Genomic DNA, 25,522 nt, shown 5'->3' with positions numbered 1-25,522 from the left:
AAATTTTATCCATGGCACGTGTACATGGAAAATCACTCAATGATGGTAAAATGTTAAGAGGCTAAACACTTGGCTCAGTGTAACACACCAAGATGTAAGGATCAGGGGGCGTCCAAATAATACTGATACGAATTCTGAGATTTATTTACAAATATATCACTACAAATAAATTGCAACATAAAATATCTGTACAAATAGGGAAGAAAAAAACGGGGAGGGGAGGCTAGATAAACAAAAAGTAGAATGCGTCGAGAGGTGGTGGGGTCAAGTCATCAAATCAGCAGCAATTAGAAGAAATAATGAAAGGAACAACACAGCTACTGACCTAGTACATAAGTATATAGTCTTTGTTTCCATTTTCACAACCACACATCATTCCCCCCACAGAAAGTTCAAACTTGACATCACAAGTGTAAATATTACACAGATTCACTCTCTAAATCTACTAAATTTACGCATTTTCATTACAAAAGAAGTGGATAGCACAGTGCAAAATTGTGATGTATTGGATAGAGTAATAAAAATTTGTCTCCCTAACCTAGTGAATTCTGGCATTTGCCCCAATCAAAAAACAAATCAGTACAATAATGAAACAGTTTCCATCAATGATATGGCTTCAGTAAGAATAATGATACACAGAACTGCTACCAAAGCAACAAGCTTCGTTTTCCCGTGTGAAGATAGTATGGTGTTGTTGCTTTCTTTAATATTAGCTTTTGAAAACTCATAAAGCGATTTACACATTACTGATGTTTCAATGACAATATGTAATTGACATAATACTGAAATGGATAATCAAAGATGTATTCAGCAACACTTGCACCATGATGTAAGCAAAGGTAACAATAAATGGATCTGTATTAACAAAACAAATACTGTGATTCTACAGAATGTTCAATGTTGATGAACATGAGAATCTTTTTACTAGTTGTATGCACAAGAAAGATGACTGCTTTGTGCATTGAAAACCAACAATTGGCATTTTAAAATAACATTAACCAGTTCTGAAACATTTGTTGCAAAGGATTTACAAAAGCACCATCATTCCAAGCATAAAAGTTGGCTTAAGAAAAAGATTCAAGTGCTTAAGGAACATCAAGAGAAAATTTTGTACATTTAAGTTACAATCATGTACTTTTATCATTACTGATCACAGCAGTAAAGTCAAATAAAGGTTTGCTTTTAATGTAGTCATTGATGAAGAAAGATAAGCCAATGCCGCATAGCAATATTTTAGTTTTAAAGCTTTCTAATGGGCAGTGTTTTGTATTTTCATTTCTGATGTTACACAATTTTCTATTTCATGAATGAGGTTACCAGGCAAGACTATTTGCTGACTCCTTACATTTATGCCAAGAAATAAACTCAGTCACATTCCAAATTTTGGCACACTATGCATCAGTGAAAAATGCATTTGTGAATGCAGAGCAAGATTACTTTTGAACATTCTCATTACACCAAGAATATTGTGTGTATACACATTGCACATATCTAACTGTCACATTTAGCACCAAACTAATAAAATGAAAATGTTAACATGGAAGAACATAAAGAAGGAAAAAAGTTGCACCCGTACATGAACCAATGCGAAGTCTTGGTCCCTTTGAGCACTTGTAATGTTTCCTCCAGCTAATATCGATTTTTTTTTTTTGCATATTCAAGCCTTTAAATGAGGGTGAGGGCGTCATGAGTTAATGTAAGACATTAGATAAGTGAAACTTGGAGTCAGAGACTGAGCTGCAGATGCTAATTAGAGGAGGAGGGGGCATAGTATTCTGTCAGCTAGATCAGATTAACGAACATAAACAAACAAATAAGGAAAAGTGAAACAGTCATTTTGGTCTCTTATCTTTGAACAAAGCGCATCAGTATTAAGCAGTTTGAGATTCCCAATTTACATACTACCATCACATTATTAAATAAAAACTTAAATAAAAACACGCACTAGTGTTATCATGTAACACAACTTGGATGCTAAAATGCTGTCACCTCTTTGCAATGTCATAGAGATGAATGAATGGCTTTGATTTCAAACAATAAGTTGATCTTTAATATAAATTCTAACACTAGCTCAGAGGTCTGACCATAAAAAGCATTGCCCAAGTGATGTCCACATTTGTTTGTGCACACATTCTCTTTAATCCATTCATAGACACTAACATTCAGGAGAGCATAACATTAAAGACTGCACTAGACAATTACTAGAGGGTGCTGCAATGGGGTACCTTATAAGTAGAAAATTTACAAACAGGGCACACTTATGAGACCATAAGCCTCCCTTTCCCCTTCCTCCTAACACATTCAGAAATTAAGGAAAGAAACAAAGGGTCGTAAGGACTCTTATATCAATCTTTTTCTTCTACACATATAAAACATTCAATAAGCAAGCCACTGAGCATTAAAAGTTAGTATCACTTGACATAGTTGGTTAAGATAGACAAAGAGCACATGCCTCACATACTTCCTTTTCACACTTTTTCGGACATGGAAGCGCAAACAAATTGTATCATCTGTACACCTGAATTTCAAGGCCTGAAATGTTGCTCACAGGCTACAAAACGGCACCGCCTGTTGAGTGTGAAACAGACAACACACTTGGTAACAAACACAAATCATTTAAATTTAAGCAGTTTGGTCATGTTTCAATAAATACTGCATTAAGTTTTGAGTCACATAGCAACTATAAGAAATTTTACATTAAAAACAGGACACTGAAATGATTTTACATTTGAGTTGTAGCACTTTTGAAATAAAATTTTAAAAATGTAAAAATAAGTTTCGCATGGTAACTTAAAAATCATAGGCTCTTAAAAGACAGACGGGGAAAAAAGATAACACATGGTTAATCATGCAAAGTTTTAAACAGAAAGCAAGAGGTTTGTACAGTTATCATAAAAACCCCTTTTCTCTATTATTCCTTTTTTCTTAAGTGACACATTTGGAGTGACAATTGTATTTACTTAAATGCTCACGCTAAATAAAATTAACCATCATATCACACAATGAAAGAATCTTCTGACCTTCACCACCTTTCAGAGTTCAACAGAGAAGTAAAAGTACTTTACATTAAAACGAAAAACATCACATCACAATCTAACAAAACAAACAAAAAAAAGAAAGAAAAAGAAAAAAAACTGGTAATAATGATAATTAATTATAATAATAAAGAGTACGGAGCGTCTAAAGAGACCCACCAAAAATCACAGGAGCAGTGGGTGGCATATGCTGATCTGCAATATGAATACAGTGCAAAAACCACATTGCCGAGACCCAACAGGCATAAGACTGCCAACATTTTATGATTACTAGTGCTTGCTAATTCAGAAAAATTTGCCACACTATTTTGAACAATTTTCATTCAGTAACATCACTAGATCAAGTGCACACCCAACAGAACATCAATGACTGCTAACATCAACCTTGAGAAAATGAATCAATTATTAGCAACCATTCATGTACTTCAACAGACATTGAAAACAATGTAATTTTAAAAGTAAATAGTCAACTTATCCACCAAATCTAAAGCACAGATCACTATTGAATTAAGAATTTTCAGAAGTTATAATTAATACAAATCCCACCTAATCAATGAACAATCACTGTACCAATTGAATTGCACTATAAGAGGATGACTTTGAATATATAGAAATGGATGATTAGAATGGGCATGGTGACATGATGATGAAAATATAGGTGAAAGTTCACACCTATCTGCAATGAGTCCAGAAACTGCGAGTGGAGTTTGTCTATGATGAATGTTGCACTGATCTAAGCACATACTTTTCATGGAAATGATTCACTTGAACTTATAATATGAGATTCTTCTGATGTCAAACTTCCAAGTGCTTAGAGGGTGAGTGCACAATAAAAGGTTCACTCCACATTCGTCTTAAGTCACCCTAAAAAGTAGAACACATTTTTTTATTATGGTTTTTAATGAAAGTGATAAACTTTTAGCATTTTGCTAGCAATAAGTACATACCTTCAGGTAAGCCATTGTTAGTAATGGCAGTAGAGTAAATGGAACAAGATATAAAAGAGCGGGCTGTGCAGCTTTGAAAACTTCTGCAGATACCGTAGCTGTTAATAAACCCAGGAAGTATCCAATCAGGGAGCAATGGAAATAACTGTAAAACAAATTGAAAGATGTCAAATGGAATAGATGGAAGTCACAGCTCTTGCAGATCCATTTTCTATGCAATTGTTTCTCACCTGACTTTACTCAGATGCCTTGGGGGAGGAAGCCCAGTTTCTCCCAAATGTAATAGCTGGGACTTTTTATAAGCATCATAGCGCAATACAAAACATAGCAGTAAACCTGGCATTACCTGAATGGAGGGATGACAATTTATTTCAGAACATGAACATCCTAAGATTATAATTAAATCTGAATATGTTATGTGACTTACAATGTCTCCTAGTCCCAACATGGAAAAGTGGCCTGAATTCTGTAAGCTTGGAAAAACCAGCTTGCCCGGAAGTGATAATTTGGGAGCTTCTTTCACAATACCACCAAGATGAAGCTTTCTTGCAACAATACCCACAGGATTTTCTGCTGGGCGAGTTGCAACCTATAAAAAATTGGAACAATCCTATCAGAACACTCCTATGTCTGAAAAACTTGCCAATTCAGATGATGTGAGCTGGGTCATACCTTGACCATGACATTGGTGTTGAAAATGTATGATGAAAAGAAGACCCAGAAGACATCATAAATGAGCAGACCAGTCAGTAGAAGGGTCGACACTTTCAAACTGGGAAGCCTGACAAAAGCAATGAGAGCCACACAAAGGCCCATGCCCATAGCATCCATTAGTAGCCAATGTCCAGTCAAGACCCAAATGCACACTATAAATAGCGCTAAAGAGAAAGATAATAATTCAGCGCCAGTGAAGCGTCCACACACTCCAAATGATATCCTACAGTGAGGAACAAGTGGAAATTAATAAAGATAAAACAAATATTGTTTATGGATCAGTAAATGCTATTGCGATAAGTTTACTTACTTATTACCATCAGAACATGGTCTGATGATATACTGACACATTGGTAAAAGTAAAAACGCCAAAGCTACAGTTGCAATAACTGTGGGCAGAAATAACAATTAGAACATAAGAAGTGACTTGTTTCTTTAAGTTGTGTAAACAAAGCAAAAACACTTACTTGCTGTGCAAATAGCAAAGAGCATTTGCATTGAGTCAAAGAAGAAGAACATGACAAGAAGTGAGACAGAGGCTCCAAGTGGCAAACACAATGCTTGCATTGTATCCAGGGTTTGCACTCCTGCAAAATAATCTGTCCTTGAAATAAACATCATAAAAAATTGAAGAGGGCAAGATGTATTTTACTTACTATTTTCAGCAGATGAATTGTTAGTAGCCAGACCAGTGAGGCCCATTGTTTTCTCTCTCTCCTTTTCCCTTTCCCGTGCCTCCTGCTCCATATTTAGAGACCTGAGCAATACATCATTTGAATTCATAAATATCAAGCTTTGGACGGTAATGTAAGAAAACAGCAAAAGACAGGGACTGACCTGAAGCTCCCATAAACTATCAATAGTATGGATATGAGGAAAGTAGATACTCTCGATGAATCCATGATGGAGTATGCCCTGGGCAGAACCAGAGAACAGTTCAGTATCTGAAGGAGTGTCACTTATAAATCAAAGAAACAAATCTTACCATTGATAATCAGCTTGAGTAGCAGCCATCTTAAGACTTCAATAACCAGACACCAGACACCTCTACAAAAAAACGATGAATGTGCATCAAACATAAATAAAACAATACAACTGAAAAGAGAAATATTAGAAATAATTCCACTAGAAAATGAAAAATTGTGGCAGAAATAGAATTGCAATAGTCGACGAAGAAAATAAATTTCACTTGCAAAACAGGCTGTCGGTTTCCAGCAGAATGCTTGGACCAACAAAATCTAATAGTGGTCATTAACTTGAATCAAAACTGACGGCATTCCCGAAAACCATTAAAGGGCAAAAAGTGGATGACAAAAATGTCAAACATGTAAAGCAGCAGCTGTCTCAGAAACTCAGAAGGACTGGGCTCTACTTGACTTAAATGATCCAAATACTAGAGGAGGGCAGAGGCATAACCTCATTACTCCAAATTTTCATCCAAGGATTGAGTGTGGGGTAAGGTAGCGAATCATGCCACCCGGACAATCAAAACTAACTTCATGATATGGCAGACGCATCAAAACATTCAAAATGCAGACGAAACTATCCATTTAAAGATGGGAAGTGACAAACGAAAACAATGACAGAATTGGCTTATCCTCAATTACACTTAACATGTTGAGTACAGCACGAGCAGCCAGACCAAATATTGGGGTGACACAAACAAAATTTCATCAAGAAACATTTCTAGAAATGAGACTGGTTTGCTAATTTGCACATTTTGGTAGACTTTACCTTATGGAACTGCTTTCTCCATAAAGGGGTAGGGTGTCGTTCACCCCCGCCTTGTTCGGGGGGTGGGCGCTTAGCCCGAGACAACCGGAAACTTCCTTTCCGATATTTCTAAGTTTTCACCATTTTCTCATAGTTTTAAACACACACCGACCACAAAATACCCAAAATAACACAAATTATTCCGGGCTGCAAGAAGACTAGACTTCTCTGGCGGCCATTTTGGTAAACATGATCACGTGAGAAGTAGTTCGCGCACGGCGGGCCAAAGAAAAATGCATTTCACATACTTCAAAGGCGCACTGATGCCTGTTTTCTGCTGGCATATATTTGCATACAACTGGCTATTTTCAGTCATTTATTTCAGTTGCTTCGAGAAAGTAGCTCCAATGCAATGTTGTGTCCCTCCGCGCTCAAGTGTCACTAAGGCAGGGGGCGTCCGGAAGGCCGGAAGGCAGCACTTCTTTTCCCTGGATCCGATCTGGCAACGAGAACGAGAATACCTAATCCAGCTGCAGGCCAGACGCACGTAGCATGCATGCCTCAAAGCACTGCAACCTGAAGCAACGTCAAACTGGTGCTCCCTCTGGCAAAAAATGTTGACTCTGAACGGCTGCATAGTGCATTGAGCCTTACAAAGCTGACGAAGTAACCGGAACGCTGAGAAGTACTTCCCCCTTTGCGCCTGCATTCCCAAGGAGAACAGGCAGTTAAAATCTGGTCACGACGACATCAGATGATGTAATTTAGCCACCAAAATGGACCTAATTTTGACTTAAATCACTCATTTTGTGGTCTTATAGACATCATCTGGGCGTTTTTGTTCTCCCTGGTTTGCCTCTGTTTCAGCCAAGTTTGGACTTCCCTCGATCGGGGCGTTTCCAGCGACTCAACTTAGTGGATGAAGGAGGGCTGTCTATAGGCTGGATCCCGTTCCTCAGTGCATACCGCATACCGCCCACGGGGAAGGTTGTTGAAAAAGGGGGGGGGGAGGCTTTCTAGAGAGCCGAGGGAGACTTGGGCTCTCGCTCTGGAGGATCCACTAGAAGGTATCGCCAGCTTCCGCGATCGGAAATGCCTTTACAGGAAGTACGGAAAGACTCATCACCAGAGAGGCTTCGCACCTAGCAGCGTGAAGAAGACACCGTCGCGTGGCATCCAGCCGGGGAAGTCCAGCACGTGAAGCGCAACGAGTGAGTGAGAGAGAACTAACGGCAGCGCTACAGAAGGACGAAGACAAACCCGGACAAACCGGCGTAACTTTGCACGTTGCTTATCACGCTGGGGGCGTCCAACGTCAACAGTTTTAACTACTCAATCGGCCAGCTAAGGGTCAAAGGTCGAGCAGGCAGTAGACGTGCTTCGTTTTGTTCCTTCCCTCTTACACTGCTCTGCACTCCACACCCTGCAAAAAAGGGCAGCCCCCGCTGGGCTACGCCGGCTACGCGCCACGCTGGGCCGGCCGGCCAGGGGAGGGGGAGGAGGGGGGTTGCATTGCATGCATTGCATGCATTGCGCGAGGCGAGTCAACGGTCGCGGGGAAGGGGGAGTGGAGGGGGTTTAGCATTGATAGAGGCTGTGCGACCAGCGACTACCAGACCAGCGACCAGCGCAAGCGCGCCACACTGCGCACAACAGGCCGTTCGAGGGGCGGCACCAGACCGGTGAGTGCTTGGGCGGACCGTAGACCGCTTGCGTTTTGAAATAATTTGACATGAGTTCACATCAAAAACTGTGTGAACGACTCCGTTGTTCTGCACTGCACCTTGCCCTGGGCCAAAACAAACCTGAACATAAGTCTCCAAGCTAATCTCTCTGCTCTTTCTCTTGTTTGTGAAGGTGTCTGAATTATGGGGGCTCCTATGGGTGTAAGAGTTCTTCTGTGCGCATGCATATTTTTATGCCCCGGGATTTTTGGCAGCACACTGCAATGCCGAGATGAAAACAACTTACCTGTTGATTGGTAAAAACAAACAATGTTGCATTAAATTTAAATTAATTAAACTGCTTACAAAGTGAACATTTAATCATGTAATTCCACATTTTTACCAAGGTTTGTGGCAATTAAACTACCTCGCCTCAAAAATAGTGAAAATGTGAATGTGAAGAATGGTGTGGGCTACATGTTTATTTCTTCAACTTCAACAAATAAAAGCTGGACATTGTCTTCACTAACTGTTAGTGACCCTAATTCTATTATGGGGAACACATTGAGGCCCTTGTATGATGGCCAGGTATGTATTTTAATGACACTCTTATTTTGTTTACATGCTCTGTCCTTATGTCATTTTAAATGTCTGACATGTCATCAGGCTTCAAAATATGCTCGAATATTGTACAATGATGCGCCACCTCACAGTCCAACATCCATGACACTAGGCCACACAAAAGGTGTGGCTATGGGGGATAGCTCATCTGGTTTCTGGCTGGTCCATAGTGTTCCACACTACCCACCAGAGGCCAGTAGCAATGTTTACTCTTACCCTAGCACTGGAATGATGTATGGCCAGAGCTTCCTCTGCATCACTTTACTTCCGAAGGATCTCAACATAATTGGTAATTATTCACCTTTGCCTATCGTAACAGATATCAGTTTCTATTTATTGCCAGCTTTTACAAAAAAATATTATTATTTCTACACCAAGTTCTCATATGAATGTGTCGTTTCTCCCCCTTTCAGGTTACCAACTTATGTATAACGAGCCATACATTTATGATGCTGAGGTGCCTCAAACTTTAAGTGGTTCCATGCCGAATTTCACGGCAGCTGCTAAGGGAGAACACATTCCGTCCGCTCCCTGGTTTCATGCAGAACAATTTTCTTCAATTGATGGTATACCTTTTACATCTTTTGCAAAATCTAAGAATTTTGGCAAAGGTAGAGTATTTGATGTCAAGAAGTCTCACTTCATGGTTCTAGACTGAGATGTGTCATAGAGTAATGCATGTTTATCTTCACAAATGAAATTTTCAGATTTGTATGCTGACTGGGTGGCTCAGACCCTGAAGACAGACCTCCTTGTAGAAACATGGAACCATGGTCCAGGTGCTAAAATGCAATCAGAATGTGGAAAGCCCTACAAGTAAGTATTAATCCAACAAGTACAAGAATAACAAAAACAAGACACTGGCAGGGCTTATACAATTGGGTCTTCATTTCTGTCAGGGTTGAAAATGTGGAAAGCATGGATCTTAAAAATTTCTCATTTAATACGGGTGAAGATCACTCTAAGTGGGCCGTATCATCTAAAGAATACCAGGCATGGATCTGCATTGGTGATATCAACAGAATGGTTTGTTCCAAGACCAAACAAAAAATGTAAGTGTACTTAAAACTCAAATTGGGCTGTAATGTTTGAATTCATCCTATTGCAGGAGCACCAGAAACAACGAGGGGGTGGAACTGTATGCTTTCAAAGTACACAACTTTTCCATGCGTTCCATGATTCCATTGAAAATCTTGATGTTTGTCCTGCTGGTACGATGTCCTTATGAGATGAGAACAGTCTTTATCTTTAATTTGAATATTGTTTATTCCCATTTCAAGTGAACTGTACACCTAACTAAACATGAACATCACATAAATAGAAATTTTACATATCTTACACCTTGGCTCTGAGTTTCAGATAAATGTTTTTAGAAAAGAACACCGATTACTGAAAGAGGAGGACTCAGAGTAATCTGAGAAATGGAAGTCATAGTTAAAAGAAAATCTTGACAATTGTGACAATGAAACATGGTTTGTAGTAGACAAAAGGCCTAAATCACAGCAAGAGTACTTGATGTTAAACTACAAAAAAAAAAAATCATACGTCTACAACCTTAGTCCTTTCTTATACATTTAACAGATCTCTGTGTTGCAGAAATGGTAAAGTGGGTGAAAATGTTAAGTCTAAATAAAAGGGGGTACGGCTGCTTTTGTTTACCCTATAATTCTGAGACTTGATTTTATTCACCCCTTTTATTTGTAAAACACAAAAATAACCTTTGTTGAAAAAATGTTTTGGAGTCTTTTAAAAGCATTTTTTAATCTAATTTTTAAGACGAAATTTGGTGAAACCAGGAAAGTTATAATCAGATCTATGAGTAGTTCGGATAGATATAGTGGAAAATCTTAATCCCACAGGTGGTTTTGATAAGAAAGAGTAAAAAATAACCTTCAAACAGATGGAATTTAGGCACAAACTAAAAAATACAAAAATAGCATTAGAACAAATGTACATTAGTTACATAAATAGATACACTTATACAAAATAATGTTAAGAAAAATATTTGTTTCAGTAGCAGTATAAATTTACTTGCAATCTAGTTACTGTGAATTGCTTCCTTAAAACTTGAAACTAACTATGTACATATCTTGTGTCAAGGCAATGCCACATGATGATCTATAGGATTAAATATCTTTTGTACTTTCAAATTGCTTGCATTGCTATCGGCAAACCCATATTCATATACATATATCTGTTTTCCTTTCACTAAAAAGCATTAAGTTAATAGAATTAGAATCGACTTCAATGTATACATTTACAGTACAGGGTGCTTCTCCACAACAGATATTCTCTAATAAAGAAACAATAACAATTACAGAACTGAAATTACTGGTGATGAATGGAAACAACAGACAAACGAGTTATTTTAGAGGACCATTCGGTAAAAGACACTTTGGGTGAGAAAACAGATATTAAATGGTCATACATAATTGTTACCCAAGTGCACACTGATTTCATCTTATCCTTCCACTTTGCCAAAGCCACTTTCCCTCTTGATTTGGGAGGGCAGTTAAGATGAAGACTTGGTAGAATTCACTGAAGCGAACCACAAAAGTCAATGTACACTCAGCACACACTCAAACTTCTGCTCGCTATAGGCGTCCAATGCAAAAGACTTGAGTCTCACACGACACATGCGAACTAAATCACTGGAAAGTCTGCAAAATGCGGAAATCTGGTAAAACCTGAGACTCAGGCACCTCTTCTCAGCTTGACTAGCAAACGGTTTCCAAGACAAGAAAACTCGGTTAGATGAAGAGGTGTAAAGGCTACTTCATATAAAACTTTAAAATGAGGCAAAAAACAAAACAAAGGTGCTTCAACATAGAAGTTTAGCCTTTAAAATCTCATAAACTGCTTTCCGCCTGAAGTAAGGCATGTTTTCTTGGGTGAAAGTGATTTCAGCTCCTCTGCTGATGTATTCTGCATACATGCAGGCAAACATGCCACAGTCACTTCCATTATTCTGTTGAGGAATACCCTGAAACAGAATTACATGTATCAGAACACCTGTCCAACAGAGATTAGATTCATCCACTTGAAACATTTATCAAAATCTACCTCTGCATGTTCTTTGGCCCAGCCAGTAGAGTCGAACGGTTGCTTCTTTTTATCCAAACTTTCCTTGTGCAAATAGTTCATTAGTGCCTAAAATACATTAATCAAATATTAGTATAATGCAGTCATAGAAATCAAGTAAATAAAATTAGAAAGAGAAAAGCCACTTACATCCATGCACTGTGGGAATCGACCATCCATACTGTCATAATAACGGATAACTTTTTCTTTCATATCTATGATTGCCATGCACCAATGCATTCCCCGATGTACTGGTACTAGCAGATAATCATGGGCAAAAATGTCAACCTACAAAGACAAGGCAGTATTAGAAACTGTAGATATACCTATAAGAATGGGTTGTTTCCTTTAGGTTAAAGTTTCTTGAATACTTACTTTTTTGGTCCAACGTTTTAAAGAGTCATATCCTGTACTAATGAGTTTGGGGAAGAAAAATGTGTTGAAGGCATGGACCGATGGGTAATTATCTGCTTTGCCTCTTTCAATGATCATATTCATGTAAAAGTTGATAATCTAGCATCAGAAAGAAAGAATTAATCAAGGGACATTATTTTCATACCACCACATGTAATAAAACAAAGAAAAGATAAAAAATAAAACTAACTTCGTCATTCAACCATGCCAAATCCTTGAGGGTCCGCATATCTCTCCCCTTGATTGTAAGATTGAAAGCACTTACAAGCACAGCATCTGGAGGAGCTGCTAATGCTTTGTTAATTTCCGCCTATGAAAATTAAAAAAAAGATAAGAATATTTTTGGCTTCCCAAATTAATGAAGGCACAATTTAAGTAAAGAGTTTCACTCACATTCATAGCATCTGTTAGCTCAGGTAGAGGTGCCTCTTTTTCTTCTTCAACCTCGATTGTGGGTTCTTCTACAACCTTCAAGTAAGATTTGATTTGGTCAACCAATTCATGCTCGACTTGCTTTTGACGATCTATGTAGGCAAGCCGATTACGCTCTTCAAGAAGTTTAATGGACTTCTCCTCTTGTTTAGCCTGAGCCATTCTTTCATTTTGCAGTTTTTCATATTTTTGAAGTCTGAAACCGATCATGAATTAAAGGATGAACAAAGGTGTGCAGAGGAGTGGCACACAAGTGCCAAGTACAACAGTAAAGGAAAAGGAAAGAGAATATAAGGCAGCTACTCACAATTCTTCCATAACATCTGGTGCATATGATGGAGACACTGTATGAACTGATGTATGAACTTCACCCAGGTACTGCAAGTCTGTATCATCACTCTGACGAGATGCTAAAGATACAAAGGGAGACATGATAAGAAGAAACAGTTCGAACAAGACAGTACAAAAAACGACAGACAACACTATTTACCTGATGTAGAAGGTTCTTTAATGTTAGTGCGTTCAACAGATACATTGATGCGCTCAGAAGGGAGAGCGTCTTTAGATGATAAAGATGTGTCTAAGGCCCCGGGCATTTTGGCTGGTCTGGAACTGCAAAGCAATGATTGAGTATTTTGAAAAAAAAAATCGACACTTAATTTATTCTGTGATCTATGACACGTACAAGAGACCAGACCAGCGACGAGAGCCATCAAAACTTTTGTCAGCACTTTTGTGACCTTCAAACAAACAAAACAATAAAAGGAGGTAAAACAAAGTTAAACTTAATTTTAACATAAAGTACTACAGGCACATTTAATAAGCCTCAAGTTACATTTCACAAAAAAGGAGAGAGAGGGAGAACTTACTAGTGGGGGGCAAAGGTTGCTGATGTTGAGGAAGTAACCTGACGATAAAACAGAAAGGTCAAGAAAAAGCTGATATTTAAATTAATCAAGGTGATGAGAGAAGAACTGTAACTTACCGATCAGCACCATAGGAAGACTTAAAAACTTTGTTGTAAATTTGATTTTCTTCAGCACGTTTCATCTGAAAGGTCAAGGGAAAGGAAAACAAGCAATAAGGGTCAGAGAAGGTCAGTGAAGCCTAACAAGGTGGATACAAAAAGGCTAGAACTAGGGTGTATCTTACATGAAGAAGTGTGTTATTTTTCCGACTTGAATTAGAATCAACAGACAATAATGAACTTTGAGTCCTGTACTGACATGATTCAATGCCATTTGACATGCCTGAAAATATAATGAAACAGAATAATATAAGAGCACTTTGGACTGGGATATAAAATGGTTTTGGTACATTCATGAAAGTCTTACTTGGTGACTGCACAATATCTCGTTGGTCAGGAGAGCGAACCAGTGCCCTCCGACTTGTGAATAGAATGGGCGTTGATGAAGCTGGCACACATGGATCAATAGCCTATTTTAAGAGAGACATGTAATTAAGTACAATACTAAACTTAGCTTTCAATCAGAGAAGGTGGATACTTTATTACCCTACCTTAAATGGTTTTCTTGGAAATGATGTAGGGAGGCCATGTCCCTCTTTAGATGAAGATGAGCGTTCTTTCAAAATTTGGACTTCATTGTCATTAACCTTTTTCTTGGACTGTAAGGGTTGATAGACTTCAATTACATCAGGACTTTTCTTGAGTTGAGGTGATCTATAAGTCTCAACCACTTCAGCAGTTTTCTTCTTGAATGTCTTCCGAGATGGTGGGAATATCTCTTCAATTTCATCATCAGAACTTCTGGCGGCATTTTTGTAATTCGATGTACTTCCCATGTTCAAACTATTCCTGTCTTTTCTGAAGAAAGTGTTGCCTTTGATGTTTTCTTCAAGGACCTGAACTTCTTCCGTGTAGTGTGCTGTACCAGAATTGCTCAAGGGATTGTGATGCGACAAGTACTGCACATGGTTCTCTTTACCATTTAGGCCCCACTTCAAAATACGAACTGAGCCAATTTTTTTAACTTGATTAACAGGCATAAACTGAAAATTTCAAGGTACATTTCATGATTAAGTTACAAAAGGAAAGAGAAGTTAAACTCTAAAATAAATTAGTTTTAAATGAGGTGACTTACATCTTTTTCAATTCGATTGGTTCGGGCATGGAACTCAGTCACATGTCTGCGATTATCATCATCTACAATAATAAATTGGTGATTAAAGCAGTAAAAGCAGCGGCCATTACAAACAAGCCAAAGGAATCTTCAAATGACAACAACTCACCAATCAAAGTGACATTTTCAATACGTCTTACTTTGCTACCTTGGTTGGGAAGTTCCTCTCCCCTGCAAAAGACAAAGCCCCAAATGAAACAAAGGGAATTCTCATATAATGCAAGAGATAGGAAAACCGGGGAACTATTTCACATGGACTCCACGTTAGTATAAGACGAAAGTAATGTCATAAATAGACGCAATGAGAGGTTATGGTCCCGTGTAGAAACACCCAAAATTAAATAAGACGCTCGACTCAGGTCCCGCAAAGGCCAACAACAAGCAAGTGTGCCGAAATAATCTAGAACAGCAAGTGAATCCTAAAATCATAGCTTGAATTCTTAAACATTTAGCAAGTTACCTTCGTTTCTTGTTAGGTTGGGCAGAACTACTAGAGCCGCCGGTAAAATACTCAAGGCAAGTATGGAAAAAATTTGCGAAACCTCCCATATTTATCTTGGTCAGAAGTTAAAACTATACTAAACATGGCATACACGAAAAAGCATTTGTGTACAAACTATATGAACACAATCAAGCATGAAAACGGGAGAAACCGCCTTGGTGCGATCAACTGTAGAGAACAACAAAAAGAAGAAGATAACCAAACACACCGCCGCCCGCCGCTTCCGACGAGTGGAGAAAATTCACCTGTCTTCATGAACATTATTCGATGCGGCCACGAATGTAATGAAATTAAGTTTGGCCACGTTTCCCCACGCCCCCACACCCTAGGCCTCTAACGGTCCCTAGACAACCCTGACAACCAGCACTCACAGCCTGTTCAAGTAGTCTGGCGGGAGTTTCAAAGTAGTGCGCGAGGAAAGCATCGGTGCATCAGAGTATCCTATGACCTCTGTAGCAAGTGAAACCTAGTCCAAGTGTGAAACTTTGAGACCTACACAATAATTTTCAGAATAAACTGCCGTAACTTTGAATTTTAACTACGTCAGCAAACAATTCGGGCCCAAACCAGAACTGTCCTTTCGTCGATCGCCTCACATTCGTGGGGCGTTCCGGCGGGGTGCGAGAGTGCGATAGTGCGAGACAGAGCGACAGAGCTCTGTTCGGTATGACGAGGTGCAAAGTTCTCTCTGATTTTGTTTCGGTGGTCGGAGACACTCCGTCCGACGCCATGAAGCGTGGGCGTGCGACATAGTGCCAGTAAGTGACTTGTAAGTGAGTTAATGATAAACTATCAGTAATTGTTTACATGAATTTTATTTTATCTTTGAAAAAATAATTAACTTTATTATTTATCTATTTTCTCTTTCGTTTCCACATCCAAACGCCAACACAACACACAACTTATCAAAAATGAGCACAGTTTTGGAGCTTGAGGTGCGGTGCCCCGGGTGCCCCTGCCGCCGCTTCTAGCGCGGGCAGTACCCGGGGCCGTTGGCGGGCGACGACGGGATGCCCCTCCGGTTGAGGCGACACACCAGCTCCTCGAGTCGTCTCGCTGCCGCCGTCGTGTCGCGCGTCGTCCTCGGCGACCAGAGGCGCTCGGCCACGGCGGCGGCGCGCGGCCACACCCGCGAGTGCACGTTCGTGGCGTCCACCATCTCGCTCCACATGCACGCCTCGCCGCCCTCCACCAGGCGCAGCTGGTCCGGGGTGCCGGCGAAGTTGTGCGGGTCGATGCGGTACATGGCCTCCCAGCCCGTCTGCAGGTGGTCCAGGTACCAGGTCTCGGACAGCAGCGCGCGGAAGCCCCGCCGGGTGATCTGCAACCACAGTGCGGTGCACTCCGTCACTCCGTGACAGAAAGCGAGAGGCCGAAAAGCGCGCCACCCGCCCCTGACACCTGACCGCGAGAGCGACAGAGTGACCCCACCCACCTTGTTGATGAGGTCCATGGCGTCGCCCAGCCAGACGTGCACGATGACCTCGTTGGCGGCGAAGTCGCCGTTCTCCCACGCCTCCTGCCAGACGACAGGCGTGCGGTTCAGGCGCTGCACTTCGAGCGTCAGCCAGCGCAGGTACTCGGACTGCAGGCGGCGGTAGTCGCCGCTGATGCCGCGGTTCTCCATGTACGCCCTCACGCCGGGGTCGCTGTTCCTGGAAGCGGACAGTCAACGATCAAAACGAGTCAACACCTGTCCTTACTGGGCGCCCCTTCGCCGCACCGCTGGGGTGGGGACTTCCTTCTTTTCGGTCTCCATCCACATTGACACCCTTTCACTCTGATTCCACCCTTGACCGGTCAAAGCGTTTGACTGACAGCCTCGGAACTCACACAGTGACAGGCAGGGAAAGTTTTCCCACCTTGCCTATTTCCTCCCTTCCTCCATTCACTTTCCAATATCCCCCCTCCCCCCGGGGCTTCCCTCTAATCTGCCAAAGTACTTCCGACCCACCAAACTCAATTGACAACCCCCATTCGGATCCCCTCGAGGTGCGCGACGACCCTGCCGGCCGCGAGGGCTCTGTGTGAGGCCGCAGCGCTACGCAGCGCGACCCGTGACCACGTGACCCTGGGCAGGGCAGGTTGAGGTGGGTTGATGGCCGGCCGCTGTAAGGCTAAAAGCGCGGCCAGTCGGCGCAGTGTGGCAGTGCGGCAGCGCGGCGCAGTGGGAGGAGCAATCGAGCAATCACGCAGTCCATGGAGTAATTGCCGGTGGGCGATGGGCCGAAGGGCGAGTGCTGAAGGGCGAGTGCCGAATGGGCACGACGTGGCTGCACAGCACCATGTCGCTGGCGGCCTGCCTAGGCGCCTAGGCCTGCCGCTGACGTCGCCGCGTCCTTCCGTGTGCGATGTGACCTGGGCGGGGCTGGGGCCGCGCCGTCGAACACGCGAGTCCCCCACGGGGTGTCTCCAAGGCTGACTCCGCGCAGTGCTTCGTCGCTCTGTCTCTCTCGCACCCGTACGAAGAGACCCGTGAGTCCGAAAGAGAAAGGGAGGAGGAGAAAGGGGGCGAGGAAAGCACTGTTCGGAATCGGCCTGCTGTCGATTAGCCAGCCAGCCAGCCGGGCGGCCGGCGGCCAACCCCTCGCTGCGCGGGCCGCGGGGGCGGCCGCCCCGAAAGCGCCGGGGCCGCAGTAGCAGGAGTAGCAGCCGCAGCGAGATGGCCGCGGGCCGCGCCGTCGCCGAGACATGCAGCTAGGTAACGGCCGGGGCAGGGCGGCCGGGGCGGTCCGCGTCGTTGCGCTGCTGCTGAGCGTCGTCGCCACCGCCAACGCGCCGCCGCCGCCCGTCACCGCGCACGACGGCCAGGACGACCAGCGCCTCGGCCAGCTGGCGGCCTGCCTCGTGCACCTGCAGCGCCACTACTTCCCCTCCAGCGGCCAGGTCACGGTCGTCGTGCTGCCCCCGCTCGAGGCCCGCGACGTGCTGGACGGGCTGCGGGGGATGACGGCGCCGCGGCGCGTCTTCCTGGCCGACGACGTGGTGGCCGGGGTGGTCACCCTGGACGTCAACAACTTCCTCAGCGACCTCTTCGTCGTGATGGCGGACAACGTGTAAGGGGCGCGTAGTAGGCCAGTACTTCCATTCCAGCGTCGTCACTCTGTCTCTCTCGCACTCATAGGACGTTCCGTGCGGGTGCGAGAGAGACGCAGAGACGAAGCCGCTGTTCGGAATGGGGCGGCTGACGCCGGCGTGATAGATGGCGGCCGCCACTTTGCCGTTCTGCTTGCAGGACCGAGGCCCCGATGCGGTCCGTGCTGAAAGCCCTGCCCAAAATCGCCGAAATGGCCGTGGTGGTGGCGGTGACAGGTCCGGCCGAGGTGGAGGCCGCGGCCGGCGTCGAGGCCGAGCCGAGCGTGGAGGCCGTGGTCGTGGCCGCGCTATGGCGGCAGCGCCTCATCAACGCCCTGGTGCTGGTGGCGGGCGAGGACGAGCAAGGCGAGGCCGTGGTCACTGCCTTCTCGTTCGAGGCGTTCGCGCGGTGCCGCGACACCAGCCCCGCGGTGCGCGAGGCGGTCTGGTCACACGGCGGCTGGCGGCAGGGCGGCTCCACCGCGCTGTTCCCCCGCAACGCCAACCTGCGCCTGGACGGCTGCGAGGTGCGCGTCGTGACGGCCGAGGTGCCCTGGGCCGTGGTAGTGCCCGGCAACAACCTCTCCGCCGCGGAGGGCGTCACCATCAACATGCTGCACGAGATCGGCGGCGCCCTCGGCTTCTCGCTGCGGCTGCAGAGCGCCGAGGACGGCCTGCAGTGGGGGTGGGCGCACACCAACGGCACCGGCACGGGCATGCTGGGCGACGTCATGTCGGGCGTGGCCGACATGGCGGCCGGCGACTACCTGCCGATAGCGGGCCGCCGCAAGCTGTTGGACATGTCCCTCACCACGTACTGGACGTGCATCGCCTGCGCCGTGCCCATCAAGGCGGGCAGCTGACCCTCCCGCTACCGCAACCTGGTCCGCGAGTTCTCGCCGCCCATGTGGGCCGCGGTGCTCTTGGCGGTGGTGGTGTGCAGCGTGGTGGCGTGGGTGTTGGCGGCGAGGCCGCCGGTGGGGCCGCGCGCGAGGGGCCGCTTCGCGCGGTACGACTTCTTGGCCACCTTCGCGTTGGCCACGCTCATCTCCGTGCCCCGGCCTCGGGTGCCGCGACTCGGGCCGCTGCGCGCCTTCCTCGCCATGTGGTTCTTCTTCGCGCTCATCTTGACGACGGCCTACATCGCCTCGCTGCGGACCCTGCTGGACGACCCCTGGGGGCCCACGGAGGTGAACACGCTGCAGGGCACCCTGGACGCGGGCCTCGGCCTCGTCATGCACCCCAACCTGTTCCAAGCCATGAAGTCCCTCGCCACCACCAACAGCACCATCGCCGAGCTGGCGAGCCACGTGCAGTTCATGGTGAGAATCAGCGTTCAGATTCAGAAAAGCGGCTTGTCGATCCCCATCTCGCGTCGCGGAAAATCTTGATGGCAGTGTATGTTCCCCAGGAGTCGGCCGAGACCATGGTGGTACAGATCGTCGGCATGGAGCGACGCGCCGCCACCGTCGGTTCACTGAGCTCGCTCCGGTACTACGCGGCCCAGCTGAAGCGCAAGACGAGACACGCGGTAAGGGGGAAGGCGCCAGCTTGGCCGCCAGCCGCCAGCAACATTACTTTGCATTCTACGGCTTTGGGATTTTGGCCCCGGCGTGAGTTGTAACCGTGAGTTGTAACGCGGGATCCGAATACACGCATGTGTGCAGCGGGTCTGCCCACCCTGCACATTGCAGGCGCCTTGAGCGCCCGGCTGGGCGGCCTGCCCGCCACACGCCCGTGTGCCGCGGGTCTGCCTACCCTGCACATTGCAGGCGCTCTCCCTCCCCTCGTTCCAGATGCTGCACGTGATATCGGACTTCTGCCTGATGCACATGCCCGTCTCGCCGCTGGTGCTGCACAAGGGCTCCCCGCTGACGGCGTACGTGGACCGCCTCGTCCAGCGCATGCTGCAGGCCGGCCTCATCACGCACTGGTCGCAGAGGTGAGTGGCAGCAGTGTTGCTCCGCCTTGCAATGCTCGGCCGCTGAAGTTGTCTGACGTTGTCTACCGGGCCCGCAGGTACGAGTCGTCGGTGGCGCGGCGGAACCGGCGGCGGCGCTCCGACGAGGAGGACGAGCCCGTGGTGCTGGGGATGGCCCACCTGGCCGCCGTGTTCATGGTGCTGTCGGCCGGCCTGCAGCTGGCCGTCGTCTCCTTCTTCGTGGAGCTGCTCGTGTTCCGCTCCCGGCACCGCATCAACGCCGCCCTGGACCGCGTCCTCGGACGCAGCCGCTGGCGCCGCCAGCGTCCCCGCGGCCCGCGGCACCAGGTCGGCGGTGACCCCGTCGGCGGCCCCGTCGGCGTGCCGGCGAGCCTGACGGCGAGCCCGCTCCTGGAGTACCTCAGGTGACGTCACATGCGGCGCGCGCTGAGGCGATGAGTCCCCAGGGCCGCGGCGCCGCGGCCACCACATCGATCAGGTCCCGGACACCACTTGACGCCACGCGACGGCCACCTGTCCCCGGGGAGCCTCCAACGCCGTGCCGTGACGCCAGGTTCGCGAGGTCGGGCCTCACCAGGTCGACAGGGAGAAGCGCCACACAGTACTAACCAGCAGAACTCGGGGACCTCGTCGCCGCCGAGGTGCAGCACGGGGTCCGGGAAGACGGCCGCCACCTCGCCGAAGAGCTGCTTGAGGAACTCGCGGTTCTGCGGCTTGGTGGGGTCGATGTTGGCGAAGGTGCCGTCGGGGCGGCCGGACGAGTCGTGGCACGCGGCGAGCAGCCCGGGCCGACCCTCGCCCCAGGACCGGGTGTGGCCTGGACGGGCAGAACGCAGTCGCGAACGTTAGCAAAGAGCCTGCTCCATGAGTGCGAGGGACACTGACGAAAGCGCTGTTCGGAAAATCCTCACCCGGCGTGTCGAACTCGGCGACGACGCGGATGCCGCGCAGGCGGGCGTACTCCAGGATGTCCCGGACGTTCTCCGGGCTGTACGTCTGCGAGGGGTCGTAGGCTCCACTCTCACTGGAAAGGCAAAGCAGTTTAGGAAACATGTGATTAGAGTCGGTTATCGGTTACAGAGGCAGTAAGGCAGCGAGAACACGACCGACATCACTGTAAACGTTCGAACCCCCTTTCGGCATGGCGAAACCCGACCGCACCTGAGCTCGGGGAAGAGCGAGCTCTGCCACGGGAAGGACTGGTCGTCGACGATGTGCCAGTGCAGCACGTTCATCTTGACGGCCTCCAGGGCGTCCAGCTCGAGCTTGATGTCCTCGACGGGCAGGAAGTGGCGCGACGTGTCCAGCAGCAGGCCGCGGTGCGGGAACCGGGGCGCGTCGTCCACCTCGGTCACGTTCACCAGCAGCTGCCAGGCGAACAGACGGGAAGGACGGAAAGGGCGGCGTCAAGCGTCATGGCTAAATAATGCTTTCCATTCCAGTCCCGGCGAGGTGATACTCCGCAAGAAGCACAAGAAGGCCGCGCCGCTGCCGCGCTAGCCCGCCGTCCGCGCCGCCTCCACTCACCGTGGCGCCGTCGTCGCTGGGGCTCAGCAGCTGCACGAAGGACTCCAGCCCCCGCAGCGCGCCCCACACGCTGCGGGCCTTGATCTTGGACGCGCCCGGGGCGCTGTCGTCCACCACCAACTGGTCTGAACACAGAACGGAGAACAGAGTCAGGACTGACAACGACTCAACGAAAGCGCGTCTTCCATCCGTTTCCCATGTGGCATCCTGTGCACTGTGCTCCCGGTGGACCACCCAACCATATCACCGAGCAAGAATGGAGCAACTTCGCTCAAAGCTGTTTGCGTCCTAGCGCAAGCTCCATAGCCAGACTTGGCTAGAAGAAGGCGGAGACAGGGTTATCGTATCTTTTGACAATTTGCAGGCGGGGAGCACTGTAAAGTGGTTACCTCAGCGTCTTGTGAAGCACGTAGTGGAAAGGGGATGGTGGGAGGGGGTGGGGTGAAGGTGCCACGTGCCCAAAGCTATCTCCTCGTGCATTTGCAGCGCAGTGAGGCCCCGCGCGGGACGGCATGACCATGGCTACCACGCCACTGTGAGCGAGTATCGAAAATGGCGACCGGAAAAAAGGGCGCTTTATTGGATTCGGCCAGACGGCTGGGCCGGCCGGCTGTTTCCGAGCTTTCGTCGCTCCGTGTCACTCGCACTCCCGGGCCGTCCCGACGGTGTGCGAGAGAGACAGAGCGACGAAAGCGGACGCGCAGCGACTGTACAGCCGTCATGGCGACACGCTAGACACGCCCCAGCCGATTAATGAGAGTGTCACGCGAGGCGCCACGCCACCGCAAAACGAACAAAGAGTCTGGGCGCCGGAACAGAGCGAACAGAGTGAACAGGAACAGAGAGAGACAGTAACACGGGACGTACAGGACTCGTCCATGCCGGGCCAGGGCCAGTCCTCGCAGTCCTCCACCTCGACCTGCAGGGAGCGCAGGTAGCCCCGGAACAGCGGATCGGTGCGCCAGGCCCGCGCCCAGCTGTTGCGTTCGGCGCGCGTCCGGTGCGCCCTGGACGGCCTGGGGGCCGCCACCGCGGCCTCGGCCTGCACCACGCGCAGGTAGCGCGTCGTGGCGGGCTCCAGCAGCGCGCACCGCCTGCCCGTGATCTGCGGCAGGCCAACAAGACATTCAGACGTTAGAAAGAAAAAAAATACAAAAATCGGCGTAAGACCGTATGCACACTGCAAAAACGGTTCCTGGTTTTTCCCAGGGAATCTCGGGAAATCGCCTTTGTCCAGTACGATTGGCTTAGCCGTTTGCAGGAACAGCATTAATTTTTAAAAAAAATACTAACAAAATACAAAAACAACTGTTGACCTAAAAAGAAAAAAAACTTTTGACTGGCGCGTTACGCGCCACGGGTCGCAAAATAGGGTTAGGGGTGGGGGTGTGATCAATTCCAGCCTAAAATGAAGTCGCCTTGGAGTGAAGTGAGTGAGTGAAGATTGTGACACTCGTCCGTCCTCGAGGCCTCGGGGTGACAGCGTTGTCCGGCCCACTGTAGGCCCCACAGTGGCCCGTCGTGTGCGAAAGAGTCGGCGACTCGGACAGGAGGACCATTTGTTACGTCCGTTTGTATGCACTCCGACAACAATGTAAATATATGTATATTTTTTCTACCGAGTTATGTTTTTCCTTTTCGTTTTTTTTTCAACCCTTTGAGAGGAACGCGGCCTGCAGTGCGGCTGCGGCGAGTTGGAGTGCGGGTTGGTTGGTTCACAGGTCTCGCCATTGAGCACGGGGCTTGGCCAGGCTTGGCAGGAAGAGAACAGGATGGGAGGGGGAGGGGGCAATCGCACATTGACCGCGTGCCGAGCTGCGCGTCCATAGAGTCCGAACAGCGCCTCTGTCTCTCTCGCACCTTTACGCGGGACGCACGAGTGCGAGAGAGACAGAGCGACGAGGGGGCCACACTTCGGACTCGGCCTGCAGGGGGACACGAAGGGGCAGGCAGGCCTGCAGCCCGCACCGCACCGCGCGCGACAGTGTGGCGGCAGTGGCCCACAAACCTTAATTCCCGCCTTCATTCATTGATTCATTCATCTTCTCACCCATTCAGTCATTCATTTGGCTCATTCTCGTTTCCCCTTTATCTGCACCGCCACGTGCTCGGCCTGCCTGGCCGTGATGAGCCGCGCGGCGCGCGGGGCGGGGCACGATGTCACGGCCGGTTCAAGAGCAATATGCTTTTAATAGACACGCCGCTGGAAGGCGACGCCGCTGCGATGCGTGCGCCGAGCCGGCTGACGCGGCTGAGCTGGGAGTGCCGGGAGGAGGCCAAAGGTGCAGGGGGAGAGCTGTCCACTGCTACTGACTACCCAGTGCACCGCGCAAGGCACTCCTGTGGATGGATGCTAAACAGTTTGTAAAGCAGCGTTTCGAGATAAACTCGTTTCAAGTTTCAAGTTTCTTATCGGCTAATCACCTCAGTTTAGGGCGCGCGTGCCATCTACTGCACAAGAGTAGGGACTTAAGAATACTAGGGCGTTGAGGGAAGCCTTTTACGGCAACTAGATTAGACACAGTGGCCGCCCAAAGTCAGCAAAATCAGCAAATTTCCCAGATTCGACTACTTTTTGACCAACTTGGTCGGAAAATCGTTGCGGTCAAAGGCAAAATCGTTGTGGTCAACGTCTTCCCGATACAGGGCATGAAAGAGTAGGGTCTTAAGAATACTAGGGCGTCGAGGGAAGCCTTTTACGGCAACTAGATTAGACACAGTGGCCGCCCAAAGTCAGCAAAATCAGCAAATTTCCCAGATTCGACTACTTTTTGACCAACTTGGTCGGAAAATCGTTGCGGTCAAAGGCAAAATCGTTGTGGTCAACGTCTTCCCGATACAGGGCATGAAAGAGTAGGGTCTTAAGAATACTAGGGCGTCGAGGGAAGCCTTTTACGGCAACTAGATTAGACACAGTGGCCGCCCAAAGTCAGCAAAATCAGCAAATTTCCCAGATTCGACTACTTTTTGACCAACTTGGTCGGAAAATCGTTGCGGTCAAAGGCAAAATCGTTGTGGTCAACGTCTTCCCGATACAGGGCATGAAAGAGTAGGGTCTTAAGAATACTAGGGCGTCGAGGGAAGCCTTTTACGGCAACTAGATTAGACACAGTGGCCGCCCAAAGTCAGCAAAAACGGCTACTTTCGGAGATTCAATCACAGATTTTTCTTCCTGTCTGCCCTGGTCAGTCCGAGCTTGCGACCATGCCGTCGCCAACGCGTTGGGCCGAACCGTTCCTCTTGTCGACCACTCGCCGCCGCCAATACTTTTCCGCGCGATGTGTTTGTCTGCGATTGCAAGTCTCCCTCCTCCACTGTGAGATACTTAGTGGATGGTCCGGAAGCAGCTTGCGACCGTGAGGCCGTGCCGTGCCGCCGTGACACATCGCCGGCGGGAACGTTATCACCGCCCTAGTGGCTGGTATCGCGTTATCTGGGCGCGCGGTGCGCGGTGTGCGGCCCACCCTACTGGGATTCGCCGTGGGCAGACGGGCCAGACCAACCTGGAAGTAGAAGGACAGCGGACGCAGCAGGTAGAAGCCGGGGCTGCGCCGGATGCTGGCGGGCCTGGGCCACACCTCGCCCCGGGTGGCGTGCACCTTGGGGCCCGGCGGCACCGGCGGCCAGGCCGCGGCCAGCGTGGCCAGCGTGGCCAGCACCGCCGCGGCCACGAGCAGCGACGTCCTGGAGGCCGTCATCGCCGTGGTGGCCCTG

At 47.9% G+C, this 25,522-nt stretch overlaps 4 protein-coding genes across 8 annotated transcripts; 1 reads left to right on the top strand and 3 right to left on the bottom strand.

Moving 5' to 3' along the window:
- Positions 1-126: 126 nt before the first annotated feature.
- Positions 127-6,784, bottom strand: LOC117642703 (signal peptide peptidase-like 3). 2 transcript variants are annotated; one of them, XM_034381156.1, is made up of 11 exons: positions 6,431-6,784; positions 5,682-5,743; positions 5,534-5,611; positions 5,353-5,453; positions 5,164-5,295; positions 5,007-5,085; positions 4,655-4,919; positions 4,410-4,571; positions 4,213-4,328; positions 3,983-4,127; positions 127-3,899 (listed from the first exon to the last, which is right to left on the bottom strand). In XM_034381156.1, exons 2-11 carry the CDS (start codon positions 5,708-5,710, stop codon positions 3,831-3,833), a joined length of 1,176 nt encoding a protein of 391 aa, XP_034237047.1. In that variant the 5' UTR covers positions 5,711-5,743; positions 6,431-6,784; the 3' UTR covers positions 127-3,830. The 2 variants fall into 2 exon arrangements, with proteins under 2 accessions (XP_034237047.1, XP_034237048.1); XM_034381157.1 differs by having other exon boundaries at positions 5,164-5,283; positions 6,431-6,775.
- A 1,240-nt stretch (positions 6,785-8,024) lies between these two features.
- On the top strand, positions 8,025-10,233 carry LOC117642367 (deoxyribonuclease-2-alpha). Its single transcript, XM_034380457.1, has 8 exons — positions 8,025-8,091; positions 8,267-8,390; positions 8,481-8,661; positions 8,740-8,983; positions 9,108-9,305; positions 9,402-9,510; positions 9,594-9,720; positions 9,803-10,233. The coding sequence occupies exons 2-8, from the start codon at positions 8,278-8,280 to the stop codon at positions 9,920-9,922; spliced, it is 1,092 nt and encodes a 363-aa protein (XP_034236348.1). The 5' UTR covers positions 8,025-8,091; positions 8,267-8,277; the 3' UTR covers positions 9,923-10,233.
- LOC117642366 (sentrin-specific protease 1-like) lies at positions 9,992-15,582 on the bottom strand. 4 transcript variants are annotated; one of them, XM_034380455.1, is made up of 17 exons: positions 15,473-15,582; positions 14,872-14,933; positions 14,724-14,785; positions 14,140-14,631; positions 13,956-14,058; positions 13,774-13,871; positions 13,607-13,671; positions 13,491-13,528; positions 13,307-13,361; positions 13,112-13,233; positions 12,929-13,031; positions 12,583-12,817; positions 12,380-12,499; positions 12,151-12,288; positions 11,926-12,063; positions 11,758-11,844; positions 9,992-11,677 (listed from the first exon to the last, which is right to left on the bottom strand). In XM_034380455.1, exons 1-17 carry the CDS (start codon positions 15,523-15,525, stop codon positions 11,516-11,518), a joined length of 2,133 nt encoding a protein of 710 aa, XP_034236346.1. In that variant the 5' UTR covers positions 15,526-15,582; the 3' UTR covers positions 9,992-11,515. The 4 variants fall into 4 exon arrangements, with proteins under 4 accessions (XP_034236346.1, XP_034236345.1, XP_034236343.1 ...); XM_034380454.1 differs by having other exon boundaries at positions 15,464-15,543; XM_034380452.1 differs by lacking the exon at positions 15,473-15,582 and adding an exon at positions 15,223-15,456.
- A 516-nt stretch (positions 15,583-16,098) lies between these two features.
- On the bottom strand, positions 16,099-25,431 carry LOC117643024 (beta-hexosaminidase subunit alpha-like; the record flags this gene model as incomplete). Its single annotated transcript, XM_034381662.1, has 8 exons — positions 16,099-16,585; positions 16,700-16,919; positions 20,891-21,098; positions 21,193-21,305; positions 21,443-21,648; positions 21,809-21,933; positions 22,676-22,913; positions 25,312-25,431. Coding segments are annotated over 8 exons (1,584 nt in total), but the record flags the coding sequence as incomplete, so codon positions are not given.
- Positions 25,432-25,522: the final 91 nt, after the last annotated feature.

This window comes from Thrips palmi, unplaced genomic scaffold, assembly GCF_012932325.1.
Source record: "Thrips palmi isolate BJ-2018 unplaced genomic scaffold, TpBJ-2018v1 HiC_scaffold_16, whole genome shotgun sequence".
NCBI lineage: Eukaryota > Metazoa > Arthropoda > Insecta > Thysanoptera > Thripidae > Thrips > Thrips palmi.
Note: the sequence above shows the minus strand (reverse complement) of the source record. Positions and strands in the feature narration are given on the sequence as shown.